Source organism: Setaria italica, chromosome V, assembly GCF_000263155.2.
Source record: "Setaria italica strain Yugu1 chromosome V, Setaria_italica_v2.0, whole genome shotgun sequence".
Classification (NCBI taxonomy): domain Eukaryota; kingdom Viridiplantae; phylum Streptophyta; class Magnoliopsida; order Poales; family Poaceae; genus Setaria; species Setaria italica.
The window spans coordinates 270,613-284,140 of record NC_028454.1 but is presented as its reverse complement, the minus strand read 5'-3'; the positions used below and the strand labels follow the sequence as shown (position 1 = coordinate 284,140).

The 13,528-nt window shown below is 45.7% G+C and overlaps 4 protein-coding genes across 5 annotated transcripts; 3 read left to right on the top strand and 1 right to left on the bottom strand.

The window, feature by feature from the left end:
- The first annotated feature begins 5 nt into the window (after positions 1–5).
- Positions 6–1,782, top strand: LOC101781223 (uncharacterized protein At4g28440). The gene is made up of 2 exons (XM_022826791.1): positions 6–367; positions 1,412–1,782. Exons 1-2 carry the CDS (start codon positions 118–120, stop codon positions 1,597–1,599), a joined length of 438 nt encoding a protein of 145 aa, XP_022682526.1. The 5' UTR covers positions 6–117; the 3' UTR covers positions 1,600–1,782.
- Positions 1,783–1,971: 189 nt separating this feature from the next.
- LOC111257372 (probable metal-nicotianamine transporter YSL1) lies at positions 1,972–4,216 on the top strand. Its single transcript, XM_022826790.1, has one exon. The coding sequence runs from the start codon at positions 2,049–2,051 to the stop codon at positions 4,125–4,127; it is 2,079 nt and encodes a 692-aa protein (XP_022682525.1). The 5' UTR covers positions 1,972–2,048; the 3' UTR covers positions 4,128–4,216.
- Positions 4,217–4,365: 149 nt separating this feature from the next.
- On the bottom strand, positions 4,366–6,249 carry LOC101779354 (protein NUCLEAR FUSION DEFECTIVE 6, chloroplastic/mitochondrial). 2 transcript variants are annotated; one of them, XM_004967285.4, is made up of 4 exons: positions 6,052–6,249; positions 5,823–5,944; positions 5,432–5,468; positions 4,366–4,639 (listed from the first exon to the last, which is right to left on the bottom strand). In XM_004967285.4, exons 1-3 carry the CDS (start codon positions 6,189–6,191, stop codon positions 5,449–5,451), a joined length of 282 nt encoding a protein of 93 aa, XP_004967342.1. In that variant the 5' UTR covers positions 6,192–6,249; the 3' UTR covers positions 4,366–4,639; positions 5,432–5,448. The 2 variants fall into 2 exon arrangements, with proteins under 2 accessions (XP_004967342.1, XP_004967341.1); XM_004967284.3 differs by lacking the exon at positions 5,432–5,468 and having other exon boundaries at positions 6,052–6,245.
- Positions 6,250–6,401: 152 nt separating this feature from the next.
- Positions 6,402–13,348, top strand: LOC101780006 (DDB1- and CUL4-associated factor 13). The gene is made up of 17 exons (XM_004967286.3): positions 6,402–6,642; positions 7,268–7,357; positions 7,455–7,566; positions 8,531–8,558; positions 8,704–8,802; positions 9,222–9,291; positions 9,373–9,407; positions 9,497–9,571; positions 9,655–9,750; positions 10,310–10,373; positions 10,483–10,536; positions 10,660–10,745; positions 11,123–11,183; positions 11,278–11,342; positions 11,750–11,855; positions 12,723–12,811; positions 12,949–13,348. Exons 1-17 carry the CDS (start codon positions 6,577–6,579, stop codon positions 13,109–13,111), a joined length of 1,359 nt encoding a protein of 452 aa, XP_004967343.1. The 5' UTR covers positions 6,402–6,576; the 3' UTR covers positions 13,112–13,348.
- The last annotated feature ends 180 nt before the right edge of the window (positions 13,349–13,528 follow it).

Here is a 13,528-nt window from a genome sequence, read left to right as displayed (position 1 = left end):
TTCCATCCATCCCTCACCCAGCCATCAGTCGCAGCAACACTCCACACCTCCGCACCCCGACTAGGGTTTCCGCCCCGCACCCCGATCCGACCCTCGACCCCACCACCCGCACCGGCGATGTCCACCGCGGCGGCCCAGGGCGGCGACAAGCCGGCGCTCCGGAAGCCCGTCTTCACCAAGGTCGACCAGCTCAGGCCCGGCACCAACGGCCACACCCTCACCGTCAAGGTCGTCAGCGCCACCCCCGTCCCCGGCCGCGCGCGCCCAGGCGCCCCCGCACCCGCATCCTCCCGCGCGCCGCGCATCGCCGAGTGCCTCGTCGGGGATGACACCGGCGCCATCGTCTTCACCGCCCGCAACGACCAAGGTGCCTACTTCTACTTGCCGTCTCTATTGTTTCTGCTGTGGCGCGTGGCGGGCTAGGTTCCGTGAGCCCCGATCTGATTGCGCTGGTCCCTCTCGAATTTGATGCAATGCATTCTTTTGTAAAGTGATCGTATTTAGTCGTGGTGATTATAGGACACAACCTAGTGCTGAGACGGCTTTGTCTTGTGAATTTATTTACTTCCAATGATGGATGGATAATTTGTACCAAAATTATGCGGCACTTAGTTCAGACAATAAAACCTACTTTTATGTACAACGGTAACGTACAAGCAGTGGATCGTGTGCCATATCAGAGGTCAATACTGCCTATCTGCCGTTACTTGTTCTCCCTGTCTTGTTTTGGCCTTTTGTGCGGTTTGTTGATTTCAGATGCTGTGTCATTCTGAACAACAGCACGGTACTCATGTAGATCGGATCTCATGTACAGATACCGCTACGTTGGAGTGTCTACTTTCAATCCGAATGAGGATACTTCCTGCCTAAATCTGGATGGATGAAAATGGCATGTCTTAGCAATTAACGTTTATTTTTACTGTTTTTCTTGCTGTGAATTATGTTTCGCCCTATGTGCGAGCCATTGTTTCTTATCAGAGCTCACCATTTATGTTATGTTTAGGGACACCATAAAAAAATATTCTTTTTTTTTGGCTGTTGCTGTTGCTATCCGCTCATTCATAATGCTGATTAGTAGTATATTTTCTTTTACTTGGTGTTTTTTTAGGGGCATCAAAGCCTGTCAAACTAAAAGAATACCAAAGGCATATTTCACTAGTCCTCTATAGCTGGTAGACAGCCAGTTATGTTTTCATATGCCTCTGGCAGCTTCATTTCAAGCATTGTAGCAACCTTCTGTGTTTACAATTCATACTGGGGCTCCTACATTTCCATATCCATGCTGTCTGCCAAATGTCATTAATTCTTGATTTGCTTACCCTTCTTTGACCTGTTTGTCTTTTCCTTTGCTTCACAATTGGTTTAACATTGTGCTTGCCCTGGGCTTATGATGAGTTCTCCTTCTATGCAGTTGATTTGCTGAAGCCTGATGCCACGGTGATCTTGCGCAACGCTAAAATCGACATGTTCAAAGGATCAATGAGGCTTGCAGTTGACAAATGGGGGCGGATTGAGGCTACAGAACCTGCCAGCTTCACAGTGAAGGAGGACAACAACCTTTCTCTAGTAGAGTATGAATTGGTTAATGTGGCAGAGTGATTGCCGATGTGTTCGTGCCCCTTTTCCGTGCCATAAGAAGGAAGTACCATGAATGAACATTATAAAGCCTCTCTAAGCGAGTTTATTTGTTATGGTGGTCGTAGATAAGGTCAAGGTTGTATCGCTCCAGTTAGAACTTTGGATTGATTAAGCTGAGTTACCCTTGCATCTACCTGATTGTCATTCATCTTGGTACTGCCTGTGTTGCCGTACCTGTAATGGAAGAAATTTTCAGCAGTAGTGTCGTAGTTTTGAAGTCGTTCTGCTGTTCCGTTACAAATTGGTGCGGTAACAATGTTTGGCCAGGAAAGGAAGACTACCTACCTTGTGGTTGGCCGTCGGTCCGTTGATCCAGTTACCAGACATCCTAAAAAAGGGCGATGCTTATGTTTGTTTGAGGGGGGCTACGGAAAGAGAGGCTGGCATGCAATCTGCGGCGAGTAGGCGACATGGCAGGAGAGGACGTCACCGGCGAGCATGTGGATTCCAAGGAGCATGAGGAGGAGGATGCGTCGTCGGTGGAGGCGATTTTCGCGGGTCAGCCTCCGGCGCCATGGTGGCGGCAGGTGACGGTGCGGTCAGTGGCGGCGAGCGTGGTGCTGGGCACGGTGTTCAGCTTCATGGCCATGCGGCTGGGGTTCACCACCGGCGTAGTGCCGTCCTTCAACATGCCGGCGAGCCTGGTGAGCTTCTTCGTGATCAGCTCGTGGACGCGGCTGCTGGGCCGCTGCGGCGTCCCCACCCCGCCCTTCACCCGCCAGGAGAACGTCGTCGTCCAGACCTGCGTCATCGCCTGCGCCACCCTCGCCTTCTACGGCGGCTTCATGACCTCCCTGCCGGCCATGTCCCCGACGGTGGCCAGAGCCGCCGGCGGCCCCGGCACCGGCACCAACGTCTACACGCTGCACGCCGGCAAGATGATCGCCTACAGCTTCCTCACCGGCTTCAGCAGCCTCTTCATCACGCTCCTCTTGACCAAGGTCATGATCCTGGACTACAAGCTGCTGTACCCATCTGGCTCCGCCATCGCCGGGCTCGTCAACAGCTTCCACACGCCCAAGGGGGCGGCGACGGCGAAGCTGCAGGTGGCCGCTCTCCTGAGATCCCTGGTCGGAAGCTTCGGCTGGGCCGCCTTCCAGTGGTTCTACACGGGAGGAGACGGCTGCGGCTTCCAGGCCTTCCCGCTCTTCGGCCTCGACGCCTACGAGAAGCGCTTCTACTTCGACTTCTCGCCCAGCCTCGTCGGCGTCGGCATCATCTGCCCTTTCATGGTCAACCTCTCGCTGCTCGTCGGCGCCGTCCTCTCCTCCGGGATCCTCTGGCCCATCCTGCAGGCCAAGCAGGGGTCATGGTACACCGACCCTTCGCCGTCCAGCCTCAGAGGGCTCAACGGCTACAAGGTGCCCATGGGCATCTCCCTCGTGCTCGGGGACTGCCTCTTCCAGCTCACCGCCGTCACCATCAGGACGGCGCGCAGCTTCCACCACCGCCGGCAGACGAGCCAGCAGCAGCCCGACGAAGAGCCTGCAGCGAGGAGCTACGACGAACACCGCCGCATCCAGAGCTTCCAGAGCGGCCAGATCCCCACCAGCTTCGCGCTCGCCGGCTACGCTCTCCTGGCAGCCGTCGTCACCGTCCTCCTCCCCACCATCTTCCCGCAGGTCAGGTTCTACCACGTCGCCGTCTGCTACGCCATGGCCCCCCTCATGGCCTTCTGCAGCTCCTACGCGTCCGGCCTCACGGACTGGTCTCTCGGCACCATCTACGGCAAGCTCGCCATCTTCATCTTCGGGGCCTGGGTCGGCGAGGCCTCGGGTGGCGCCATCGCCGGCCTCGTCGCCGGCAGCATCGTCGTCGTCGTCATCGGCAACTCCTCGGAGCTCATGCACGACTTCAAGTCGGCCTACCTGACGCTCACCTCACCGCGCTCCATGTTCGCCAGCCAGGTCATCGGCACCGCGCTCGGCTGCGTCATCAACCCGCTCCTCTTCCTCGGCTTCCAGAAGATGGTGGCCAAGGGCCACCTGGGAGAGCCCAACTCGCCCTACCCGGCGCCCATGGCCATGGCCTACCGCGGCATCGCTGACATAAGCGTCGAAGGGATCAGGACACTCCCCAAGCACTCCATCATGATCTGCATACCTTGCTTCTGCGCGGCGCTCTTCGTTGACGCCCTGGCGGCCGTCGCCGCAGCATGCAAGTGGAGGATCAGAGGCTGCATCCCAAACATCATGGCCATGGCGATCCCCTTCTTCGTCGGGCCAACCTTCACCATAGACATGTTCCTGGGGAGCCTCATGGTCGTCGTCTGGAAGAGGGTGGATAAGCAAGCGGCGAACCTGCTCTCCATCGTGGTGGCATCTGGCCTCATCTGCGGAGATGGCCTCTGGGCTCTGCCGTCCTCGCTTCTCGCCATGTTCAAAGTCCAGCCACCTATCTGCATGAAGTTCCTCTCCACCTTCCAGCATGACCAAATGCAGCGCCATTTCGTCCAGTACTTGGCTGCTCCGCAACCAAAGCACTTGTAGTGGTATCCATTCTTGTCTGTAAATTAGTATCACTTAACATCATATATATTGTCAGATCGAGAATGCATGGATGGATCATTTATCGCCCACAGCAGCATTATTGAGTATTGACACAAGTTATTCTACAGGATACCATAAACAGAGATGATAGCTCAAGATTAAAGACCACCCTATATGATGATAAATAGCACACACGTCTTGCATCTTGCAAGCATTTCAGTTAATCACCAGATCACGATAAACGAAGAAGCCATGCCAAGCAAATCTATGCTTCCACTATCTTAGTTCCTGCCACAATTCTCATTACATTATGATTTTGGTCAGCGAAGAAGATAAAAGGCCTGGGCAGCATACAGAATTCTTTATTAAGTCATCATCACCGTTCGCATACACAGATAAATAAAGCATACTTCTTCTTTTTTGTCAACTCATTCTGCAGGGTCACAAAAGAACTTGTAAACCACGGATCTCCTGGTTCCTAAAGCGCTAGCATCATACTCCATCCGTTTCAGCTGTTGTACAGATAACCATATATCAATTTGGGGTCAGAGTTGTTCAAAAAATTCAGGAAAAGATATTTCATATGATCCATGTTAGCACACCACATGTTTACAGGGTCTTTGTCTAATATGGTTTTCCCCGTAGGGCAGGCTGCAACCCACAAGTTTTTTCTTATTCAGTATTATGATGCAAAGCTAAATACAGCCTTAAGTCATACAAAATAATGCACGGCCTCTTACATCAACAGAAAGTGCAATATAGTCTGCTAACTGCTACAAACTACAAAAACATCTATCGAAGCATTTGGTTCAAGACTGCTTTAGCACATAGTTCCTACTTGAGTATTTCTCAAATCAATTTTGCTTCATCTTCCCCAGTGAATTTGTAACACTTGTAAACCAATTTGTTTAATTTTGGACCAGAGCAAACTTTATAAATGATGTAATTGAATTCTTCAAAGCAGATTGGGAAGGTTATGAACTTTATAATAATACATCCTCTGGTACAATAAACTATTTCTGTCCTTTTTCTAGATAATACAACACCTTGAAGGCTCATTGGCTCAATAATAAACCAGTTTGTGGACCAACCATTATCCTCCACCTATGCATTCTCTGAAAATCAGGTAGCCATGGTGACAAGTTGCTGGACTTAAATTATGGTTTATAACAAATAGGCTGTTTCATTCGTAAGCAAAGCAACCTTCAACTCACAAGACAGAATATGTTAGTCATCTAAGGTTGCACGCTGTGTAACATTCGACCGCATTTAAGCAAAAATGGTGGAGGCATTCTAGTGGTCACCTTTCCCCCGTTGCTCTTCATCTAATTTCATCAGGTCCTACAGCAAGAAATGAAAAGAACTATAGAAAATGTGTCTCTTTGAATAGAAAAACTAGAAACAGGATGATGCCAGCATGAGATGACACGCATCAACCTAAAAGACAGAAACATGGCAGAGAGTCGCGATCTAAGCTTGCACTGCTAAAACAACAGGCTATAGATGTCAAGGAAGGAGTAGAATCGTTATGCACACATTTGGACAGATGTTAACCAAGGCAGCACAGTGCACGTTCTCGTTTGCACAATCGATGTTGTTCAGGCAATTACATTGATAGCTTGGGCCAAATGCTAGTATGCTCAGTAGTTCCAGTGCAGTTGAAGATTAGAGTGGTTTTCATTTTCCAGTTTTTACCTTGGGTGAGCCAGCCGAGGCCTCGGCCAGGGATGGCAAGCATGGACGTCATCCGCGCGCCGGCGGTGGCGCTGTGCAGCGGCATAAGCGACTCCACGCAGAAGCTCGACTCAACGGGCGACCTGCGCCAAGACCAATGCCATCACCACCAGTAGATCACAACTTCGTATCTTGCTTGCTATTTTGCTAAGAGTAGAGGAGCAGAGAAGAGCGGCGGGCGGGCCCGTACCTGAGGAGGCGGGGAGGAGCAGCCAACGCGCGCCGAAGAGGCGGACGTGTCGCAGCCGACGAGGTGGAGGACCTCGCCGGGGCAGCGCGGAGAAGGGAGGCCGACGAGCGGAGAAGCGACCTTGCGGCGGCGGCGGCCATCGTGGTGGCGGAGCGGAGATGGATGGGGTTTTCCGGCTAGCTCTTGTGCTGCCGTGGCAGTTCTGTAATCCTAGACAGGAGTCAGTCTGGGTTGGGCCGTCTGTTACAGGCTTAATATGGGCCGTAAAAGCTGATTCGGCTCGGCCCATTGTTATAGAAGCTGCACGACCTAATCGCTTTGTGCCGTTGGTTCGAAGCAGCATTCTCTCTCTCTCTCTCTCTCTCTGTGTCTCTCTCCCGTTTGTGTTTTCCCCTCGACAGCGGCGGCGGCGGCGGCGGGCGAGGGTTTGGAGGTCAGGAAGCTTGCGGCGCGGCGCAAAACCCTAGCTCCTCGCCCGCTTCTCCTCGCCAAGTGCTCTCCTGTCTCGCCTATCCCGCGGGCGCGATGAGGGTGAAGGTGATATCGCGCTCCACCGACGAGTTCACGCGCGACCGCAGCCAGGACCTGCAGGTAGGCAACACTGCACCGTCGCTTTATATCTAATATAAAAATTGTAGGAGCATCGAATTCGTTCTTCTGCTTCTTCACCCTATGAGTGAGTGACCCAGTCAACTCGGTTTATGAATGAAATCTAGTTGCTGAAGAGTTTCTCTGGCATCTATTTTGTTTTTGGTCCTTGTTCCTGACTAGTGAAAGTATGGTAGCATCAATTTTTGAGGGGACAGTTTGCCCTCAAAAAAAAATGAGGGGCAGTTTAATCCCTTTTTGTCAAAATTATGTTCCCCCCACAAGATGCCCGTAGCTTTTTAACCAATTTGACATTTAGGTTGCCCTCTTGGAACTTCCATTGAGGGGTAAAGGCTTGCATTCTGTACACTTCTGAGTTTCAGGATGAAGTGTGTACTAATAAGTGTCGAGTTCCTGTTTCATCATGATAGCAATATAATTTGAAACCTTTTCAGCATGCACCATCAAATGTAAAAAAGGGTGTACATGATTACAAAATAGTGATCTTTCTGTTTTATCGGATGCAAGTCTTTAAAATATAGCCCAATTGCATGTCAATCATTTAGGCACTGAAATTTTACTTTCCTCTACCACTGACATTCCCAACTGCACTTATTGGTCTCAACAGAAAGTATTCCGCAACTATGATCCAGGGCTTCGTAGTCAAGAGAAAGCCGTTGAGTACACTCGTGCACTTAATGCTGCAAAGTTAGAGAAAGTATGTTTCTTCCTTTCCTTGAACTCTTGAATTCATGTTTTGTTTCTTTACTTCTTTTTTGTTGTGATGATGAGAATTTACTGCTCTCGTTCTCCAGATATTTGCTAAGCCATTTATTGGAGCTATGGATGGACATATTGATGCGGTATCGTGCATGGCCAAAAACCCCAATCATTTGAAAGCAATATTTTCTGGTTCAATGGATGGAGGTAATAACCTACTTCTCAAGTAGCTTTTATATTGTTCACTGTGTTTGCACAATATTTCTTGCCTCTTGAGTAGATGGTTCAATCAAATCAAAAACTTATATCAATATATCATACAAGTACACACTACTAGCTTACGGTATCGTGACTTTCTAGTTTCTAGTGTGGGCCTTATTTTTTATACTAATCAGAGATTGTATTCCTGAGTTTATTTGTGTCTTATAACTGTCAACTGCTTCTAGTGAACTCTGTCGTATTCTTCCCCTGCATAGACAACCTTCCAGTCCTCTGGTTCAGTGACATTTTAGTAATGCTATTTAGGTGTACTTACAAAATGAAATATAGACCTGCAACGTTTCCCTGCATTTGTTTGTAATGGCAGTTAAGCAATATTTGCACTTTCTTGCCAAGAGACGGTAAAATGGCCTTTAGCATGCAGTCAATGGTAATTGCCTTCTGTCACTCATTTGTGGACACTACTGCAATTCTGTCATGTAAGATACAATTTTCAGGAGTTGACACATAGAAAAGTAATGTATAATGTGAATGCCCGAGAGCAAACAAAGCATTGTCACTGCCAGTTAGAAGGCCTAGAACTTGTTTAGCATACAGTAGGTGACTTGTGCACACCCAAAAAAACATAATTATATGTTGGTCTGAGTTATCAACATAGAGTTAGAAAAGTTATTCCACATTGTGATATATTTACAAATAGTACCATGCTTGTTGTAGCCATGGTATGCAATTCTGCAACCTGATTTTTTATTCAACCATTCCTTAATTGTTGAACATGGCTCATCCTGTTCATTATGTTTCATATTTTACACTTAACTGTAGAACATTGTTCACCCTCTGCATTACTTTCATATTTTACATAAAAAAAGAATCATGATTTACCTTTATCTACCAATCCACTTGAAACTTGGATAATACGTGGTAAAATCTAATCTTTCTGTTTTCTTGGCAGATATTCGCCTTTGGGACATTGCTGCGAGGTACTGCTGCTGTAATCTACTTTACTGAGGATCACTTCTTTTACTTACCATTCGATATCCGTTTTGTCAATTGGTTCTTGGATCTATATCATTATCTTATATATGAAAGTAATTTATTTTGACTTTTGCATCAATGACAACACAGGAAGACAGTTTGCCAGTTCCCTGGACACCAAGGTGCCGTACGAGGTCTAACAACATCCACGGAAGGCGATCTTCTTGTATCATGTGGCGTTGACTGCACGTAAGTTACTTGTGGATATCACCTTCTTTGTCTTTTATAAAGAGGTGTTCTAGTGTCCACTTGGTTCAGGTGGCAGTAATACGTCTTGCGCACTTACATACAACTGAGTAGAACTTACTGTAGGCAACTAGGCATGATATTGGTGGGATTTGGGATAATAAAGCTGAAAGATGCCAATAGTTTAGAGCATCACCTGATAGCCTATTTCTGGAGTGGTTTTGTTGATTTGCCTAAGAATCATTTGTACTAAAAAGCTTGGGTGCCTTCCCATGGGATGTTGGTTTATATGTATTATTCATGTGCTGTCTAGACCCTAATCAATTTTATGAGATTGTAGTGTTGCCAGGTCACAGTGAAGCAATTTTATGATTTCTGCTATCTGTGTTATTACCGTACACTTACCCTCTCATTGGTTGCAGTGTTCGACTCTGGAAAGTTCCAATGCTTAAAATGGTGGACACTAGCGATCACATTGGAGACACTTCCCAGGCATGCACTGGATAGACACATTCTTTTTATTTTACTTGAATTCTGTTTCTCACCTTTTCAATTCACCAACTTGGTCTGCAGCCATCAGCAGTCTATACCTGGAAGCATGCATTCTGGTAAGGGCTTCGTTTTTGTCGTACCTTACCTTCCTCTCATTTTTATCTCCAAAAAGTGTAATAATAATCTTTGTGCTCATTACTTTTAGGGGTGCTGACCACCAGTGGGATGGTAATCTTTTTGCAACTGTTGGTGCTCAAGTTGATATATGGGATCCTAACAGGTATAATTTTAATGATTCATTTCTAGAAATTTCAGATTTGTTTCTATGTGTTAACAGCATCAATGCTGATTTTATTTGCACAGGTCGGAGCCAGTAAATAGCTTTGAGTGGGGTAAAGATACAGTTCTTTCTGTGCGATTTGATCCTGGAGATTGCAATATTTTGATTACATCAGCCAGGTAAATTTTCTGTTTTATCGGTAAATTTGATATGTTTCTAATTGTTTTGCTATGGATTTATTAAACCCAGGGCAGCATGCAACTTGAATGAACTGAATGTGCATTTCTTTTTGTGCTTGGTAACCTTAATACCATTGCTTGTTGTCATTGTTATTTTAGTTGTAAAGGACCTTGTGAGAAAATTTCAGTTCCTTATAATCTTGTTTTCCAGAGGTCAATCACTCTGGTTAGCATGGCCACATCTCACAGATATGTAATGGTATCACCAAGAGGATTAGATATGTCTTGGGAAGACCTTTCCACAATGGCCCATTTTATGGTTGGGCTAGTTTGGCGATATAAGTTCTAGACAGCCTTCACTCTGGTATTTACCTCACTGTTGAGGAGCAAATTGTTGGTTTGGCTGTGGTCACTATAAATTGCTTAACAATGTTTTGATGTCAATGTAGTACTGGAGATATGCTTAACAATGTTTTGATGTCAATGTAGTACTGGAGATATGGACATATGTAACATCTCAATGAAGAGAATGCTGACTTTTGTGGTCTCATTTTTTCAGTGATCGGAGTCTAACACTTTATGACCTGCGCATGTCATCTCCAGCTAGAAAGCTAATAATGAAGGTTAGTTGCATTCTCATTTTTAAATCCTGACAAAATATCCATTTCTTCTAGCCTCTATTTTCGTATCTACTGAATTGTGTACAACCTGATTTATACTTTGCTTATGCAGACAAGGTGCAATTCGGTATGCTGGAACCCAAGGGAGCCCATGAACTTTACTGCTGTAAGATAAATCTTATTTTTATATTTGCTTGAACTGTCAGAAATTCTGGCTATCATAAGTTTAACTAGCTGTTAAGTCTGGCACTCCAGCATTTCAGAACTGATGTCTTTTTTTTTTGGCTAGGCAAATGAAGACACAAACTGTTACTCCTTTGATGCTAGAAGGCTGGATGAAGCCAAAATTGTTCACAAAGGCCATGTTTCGGCAGTGTAAGTGTATTTTTCAGAAAAATTATCTTCTTTGCTATTTTTTTAAGTAGATGAATATTAAGGAAAGATTAAAGAACCTATGAATATTGCCCTGGCTGGTATATATCTCTTATCAATTTGAAGAACATTGGAATGAATCGAAGGGTACATAGAGAAAACAAAACTGCATTTGGCACTTAGTTCTGTGGTGGGCTTGCTACTTTGTCTTGCCATTGATCAATTATGTCTCGACTTCTGAAGACACACTTGTTGTGCTCCTCATAAGCACAGAAGATATTATTTCGTGTAGTTGATCTGTACTTGTCAAATTCATAGCATGCCTGTTTAGTTTCTTCTTTTAATTTGTGGGGTCATCTTACATGGATTTGGGTTTTCAGGATGGATATTGACTACTCACCGACAGGGCGTGAATTTGTTACTGGTTCCTATGATAGAACAGTATGTTAACCCCTAAAGATCTTGCAATGTTTTCATACTCTTGAGTATGTATTTGTGATTTCTACTAGTTGACATATATATAATACTTTTGCAGGTAAGGATTTTTAATTATCTTGGTGATCATAGCAGAGAGATTTACCACACCAAGAGGATGCAAAGGTTCTTCTACTACACCACTTTTGCAGTTTTCATTTTTTCCCCTTTAGTTATTGTTGGTGCTCTCATCTTTTAGACCAGAGTCCAGAGTGGGATTTTATGCCTAACTTATAGCCTCTATCTTTTTTCTTTGAGACCAATTACTGCCTATTTATGTTGCCCTCAAAATCTCTATGCTGTTATATTGAGTGGATCGGTTGGGAGGTCCGCCTATGTTGATATAGGTCTCCAAATGGGGCGTGGGGCATACTTGTACTGAATTTGATTTCTGTATGGTTTCGGAAACTAGTTCAGTACTAATGAATTCTTGATTTTTACATTCTATGCATCTTTTTTCTGAAAGATATCTCTTGGTATTTACCACAAATGTTATTGTAAGTTTCTAATCGATTTACCATACAACTTTGAAGGGTGTTTTGTGTGAAGTACACCTATGACGGGACCTATCTAGTCTCTGGCAGTGATGATACAAATCTTCGGCTGTGGAAGTCCAAAGCTTCGGAACAACTCGGAGTTGTAAGTTTTCTAATGCCACTCACTGTTTGCAAGTTGCTGTGTGTTTGGGCTTGTTTGTTGCCTGCTGTTATTCAGAGTCCTTGCCGAGTTCTGGTGGTAGCTTTTCTGGCAAGTTCACATGGCACCTGGATTATGAATGTAGATGCTCTTTAATATGTATTTTTCAATAAGGATCCGAGTGGATGAATTGTACAGACCATTTGACCCATCATATAGTTATTTTCCTTTACCATTAATGACACGGTCCATGCATAGAGAAGTGAACCAGCAGCTAAGTGGGATTAGATGGTGAGTCAGCTCAGTGGCGTCCCCTGACCATGTTTGGTCTAACTTTTTTTTGTTTTTGGGGGTCAGTTGATTTCAATATTGGAAATTACCTGCTTGCTTGAAAACTGCTGCATTAGCTATTTGGTGCCTGCGCATTTTGGGTCCAGAATAGTTTTGGTCTTGTGTGCATTAGGTGGCAGCTTGCTTCAGGAACTCCTAGTGAGAACATGTATGTGGATTGTGGAAGCAAAGCAATGGTCTTTTCTTCAGTCTCCTTCAGTGAGGGATTCTGTTTTGGAATCATTTGTGTAGCTTAGCTTGTGAGGTCAAAGACATGTATGATTGAAACTGATGAGGGGCATGATTGTGCCTTGTTCTTGTTAGTGGTTGCACTGCTTGTTTCCGCATTTGCTCACTTTCTCTTTTATTAGCTTATGGACACCTATATATGTTTGCACTAGTTACCTTTGGTAACTTGTGATTTTTTAGTTTGTGGGCAAAAAATATCATAGGTTGTGCATAATCTCTACTCTCTAGGGGAGTTCATTAACGAATCGCTGTCGAGTCCTGTATGTGATTGTGAATAAATCTCTTGTGCAGCTTCTTCCACGGGAGCGCAAAAAACAAGAATACCTGGATGCTGTGAAGGAGAGGTACAAGCACCTCCCAGAAGTGAAGCGGATTGTGCGGTAAGCTACTATTGCCTTCTTTTTGGCATGCATGGGGAAATACTTGATGGAGTCTCTTACCATTAGTAGTTGATGAGCTTCTAGTGTCTCTTACCATTAGGTTGCTTAATGGTTGCACCATTGATTTGTTATTGCAGGCATCGACACCTACCGAAGCCAATCTACAAGGCAGCCAACATGCGGCGTACGATGATTGAGGCGGAGAACCGGAAAGAGGAGAGAAGGCGAAAGCACAGCGCTCCAGGGAGCATGCCCGTGCAGCCCTTCAGGAAGCGAAGGATCATCAAAGAAGTTGAGTAGGGGTAGTAGGATTTGCACAGGGCCTTGTTCCTGTTGGTTGGGCTCGAAACGTCAAGTTGTCGTGGAGTTTGTTGAGGACATGTTGAGAATGTATGCGGGCGTTGAGATTTGGGACCGGTAGCTGAAGTTTTTCCCCGCCTACGTGCATGTGCTGTATCGATTTTGTTTTGAAATTACAAATCTTTCTATATATATATAAATATATATAATATGGAGCCAGCGGTTTTTACCACTGTAGTACTCCCTCCATTCCAAAAAAACGGACGTTTAGGACATGATTACGGTAACCAAGGAGTCATTAATTAGGGGGTATTTTTCCATCCCTGCCCCTAATAAATAGAGCTGCGGGTGCATCTCTAACCAGACACACACAACGACCAGATGGCTAATGGAGGGAGGTTTCGGGCGTGAGGTCGC

Excerpts from the sequence above, each read along its gene's own strand:
- LOC101781223 (XM_022826791.1), top strand. The coding sequence starts at position 118 with ATGTCCACCGCGGCGGCCCAGGGCGGCGACAAGCCGGCGCTCCGGAAG. Across the intron at positions 368-1,411 it reads CACCGCCCGCAACGACCAAG|TTGATTTGCTGAAGCCTGAT; the intron begins GTGCCTACTTCT and ends CCTTCTATGCAG.
- LOC111257372 (XM_022826790.1), top strand. The coding sequence starts at position 2,049 with ATGGCAGGAGAGGACGTCACCGGCGAGCATGTGGATTCCAAGGAGCAT.
- LOC101779354 (XM_004967285.4), bottom strand. The coding sequence starts at position 6,191 with ATGGCCGCCGCCGCCGCAAGGTCGCTTCTCCGCTCGTCGGCCTCCCTT. Across the intron at positions 5,945-6,051 it reads GCTCCTCCCCGCCTCCTCAG|GTCGCCCGTTGAGTCGAGCT; the intron begins GTACGGGCCCGC and ends GTCTTGGCGCAG. Across the intron at positions 5,469-5,822 it reads CCTCGGCTGGCTCACCCAAG|GACCTGATGAAATTAGATGA; the intron begins GTAAAAACTGGA and ends TTCTTGCTGTAG.
- LOC101780006 (XM_004967286.3), top strand. The coding sequence starts at position 6,577 with ATGAGGGTGAAGGTGATATCGCGCTCCACCGACGAGTTCACGCGCGAC. Across the intron at positions 7,358-7,454 it reads ATGCTGCAAAGTTAGAGAAA|ATATTTGCTAAGCCATTTAT; the intron begins GTATGTTTCTTC and ends CTCGTTCTCCAG. Across the intron at positions 10,374-10,482 it reads CTAGAAAGCTAATAATGAAG|ACAAGGTGCAATTCGGTATG; the intron begins GTTAGTTGCATT and ends TTGCTTATGCAG.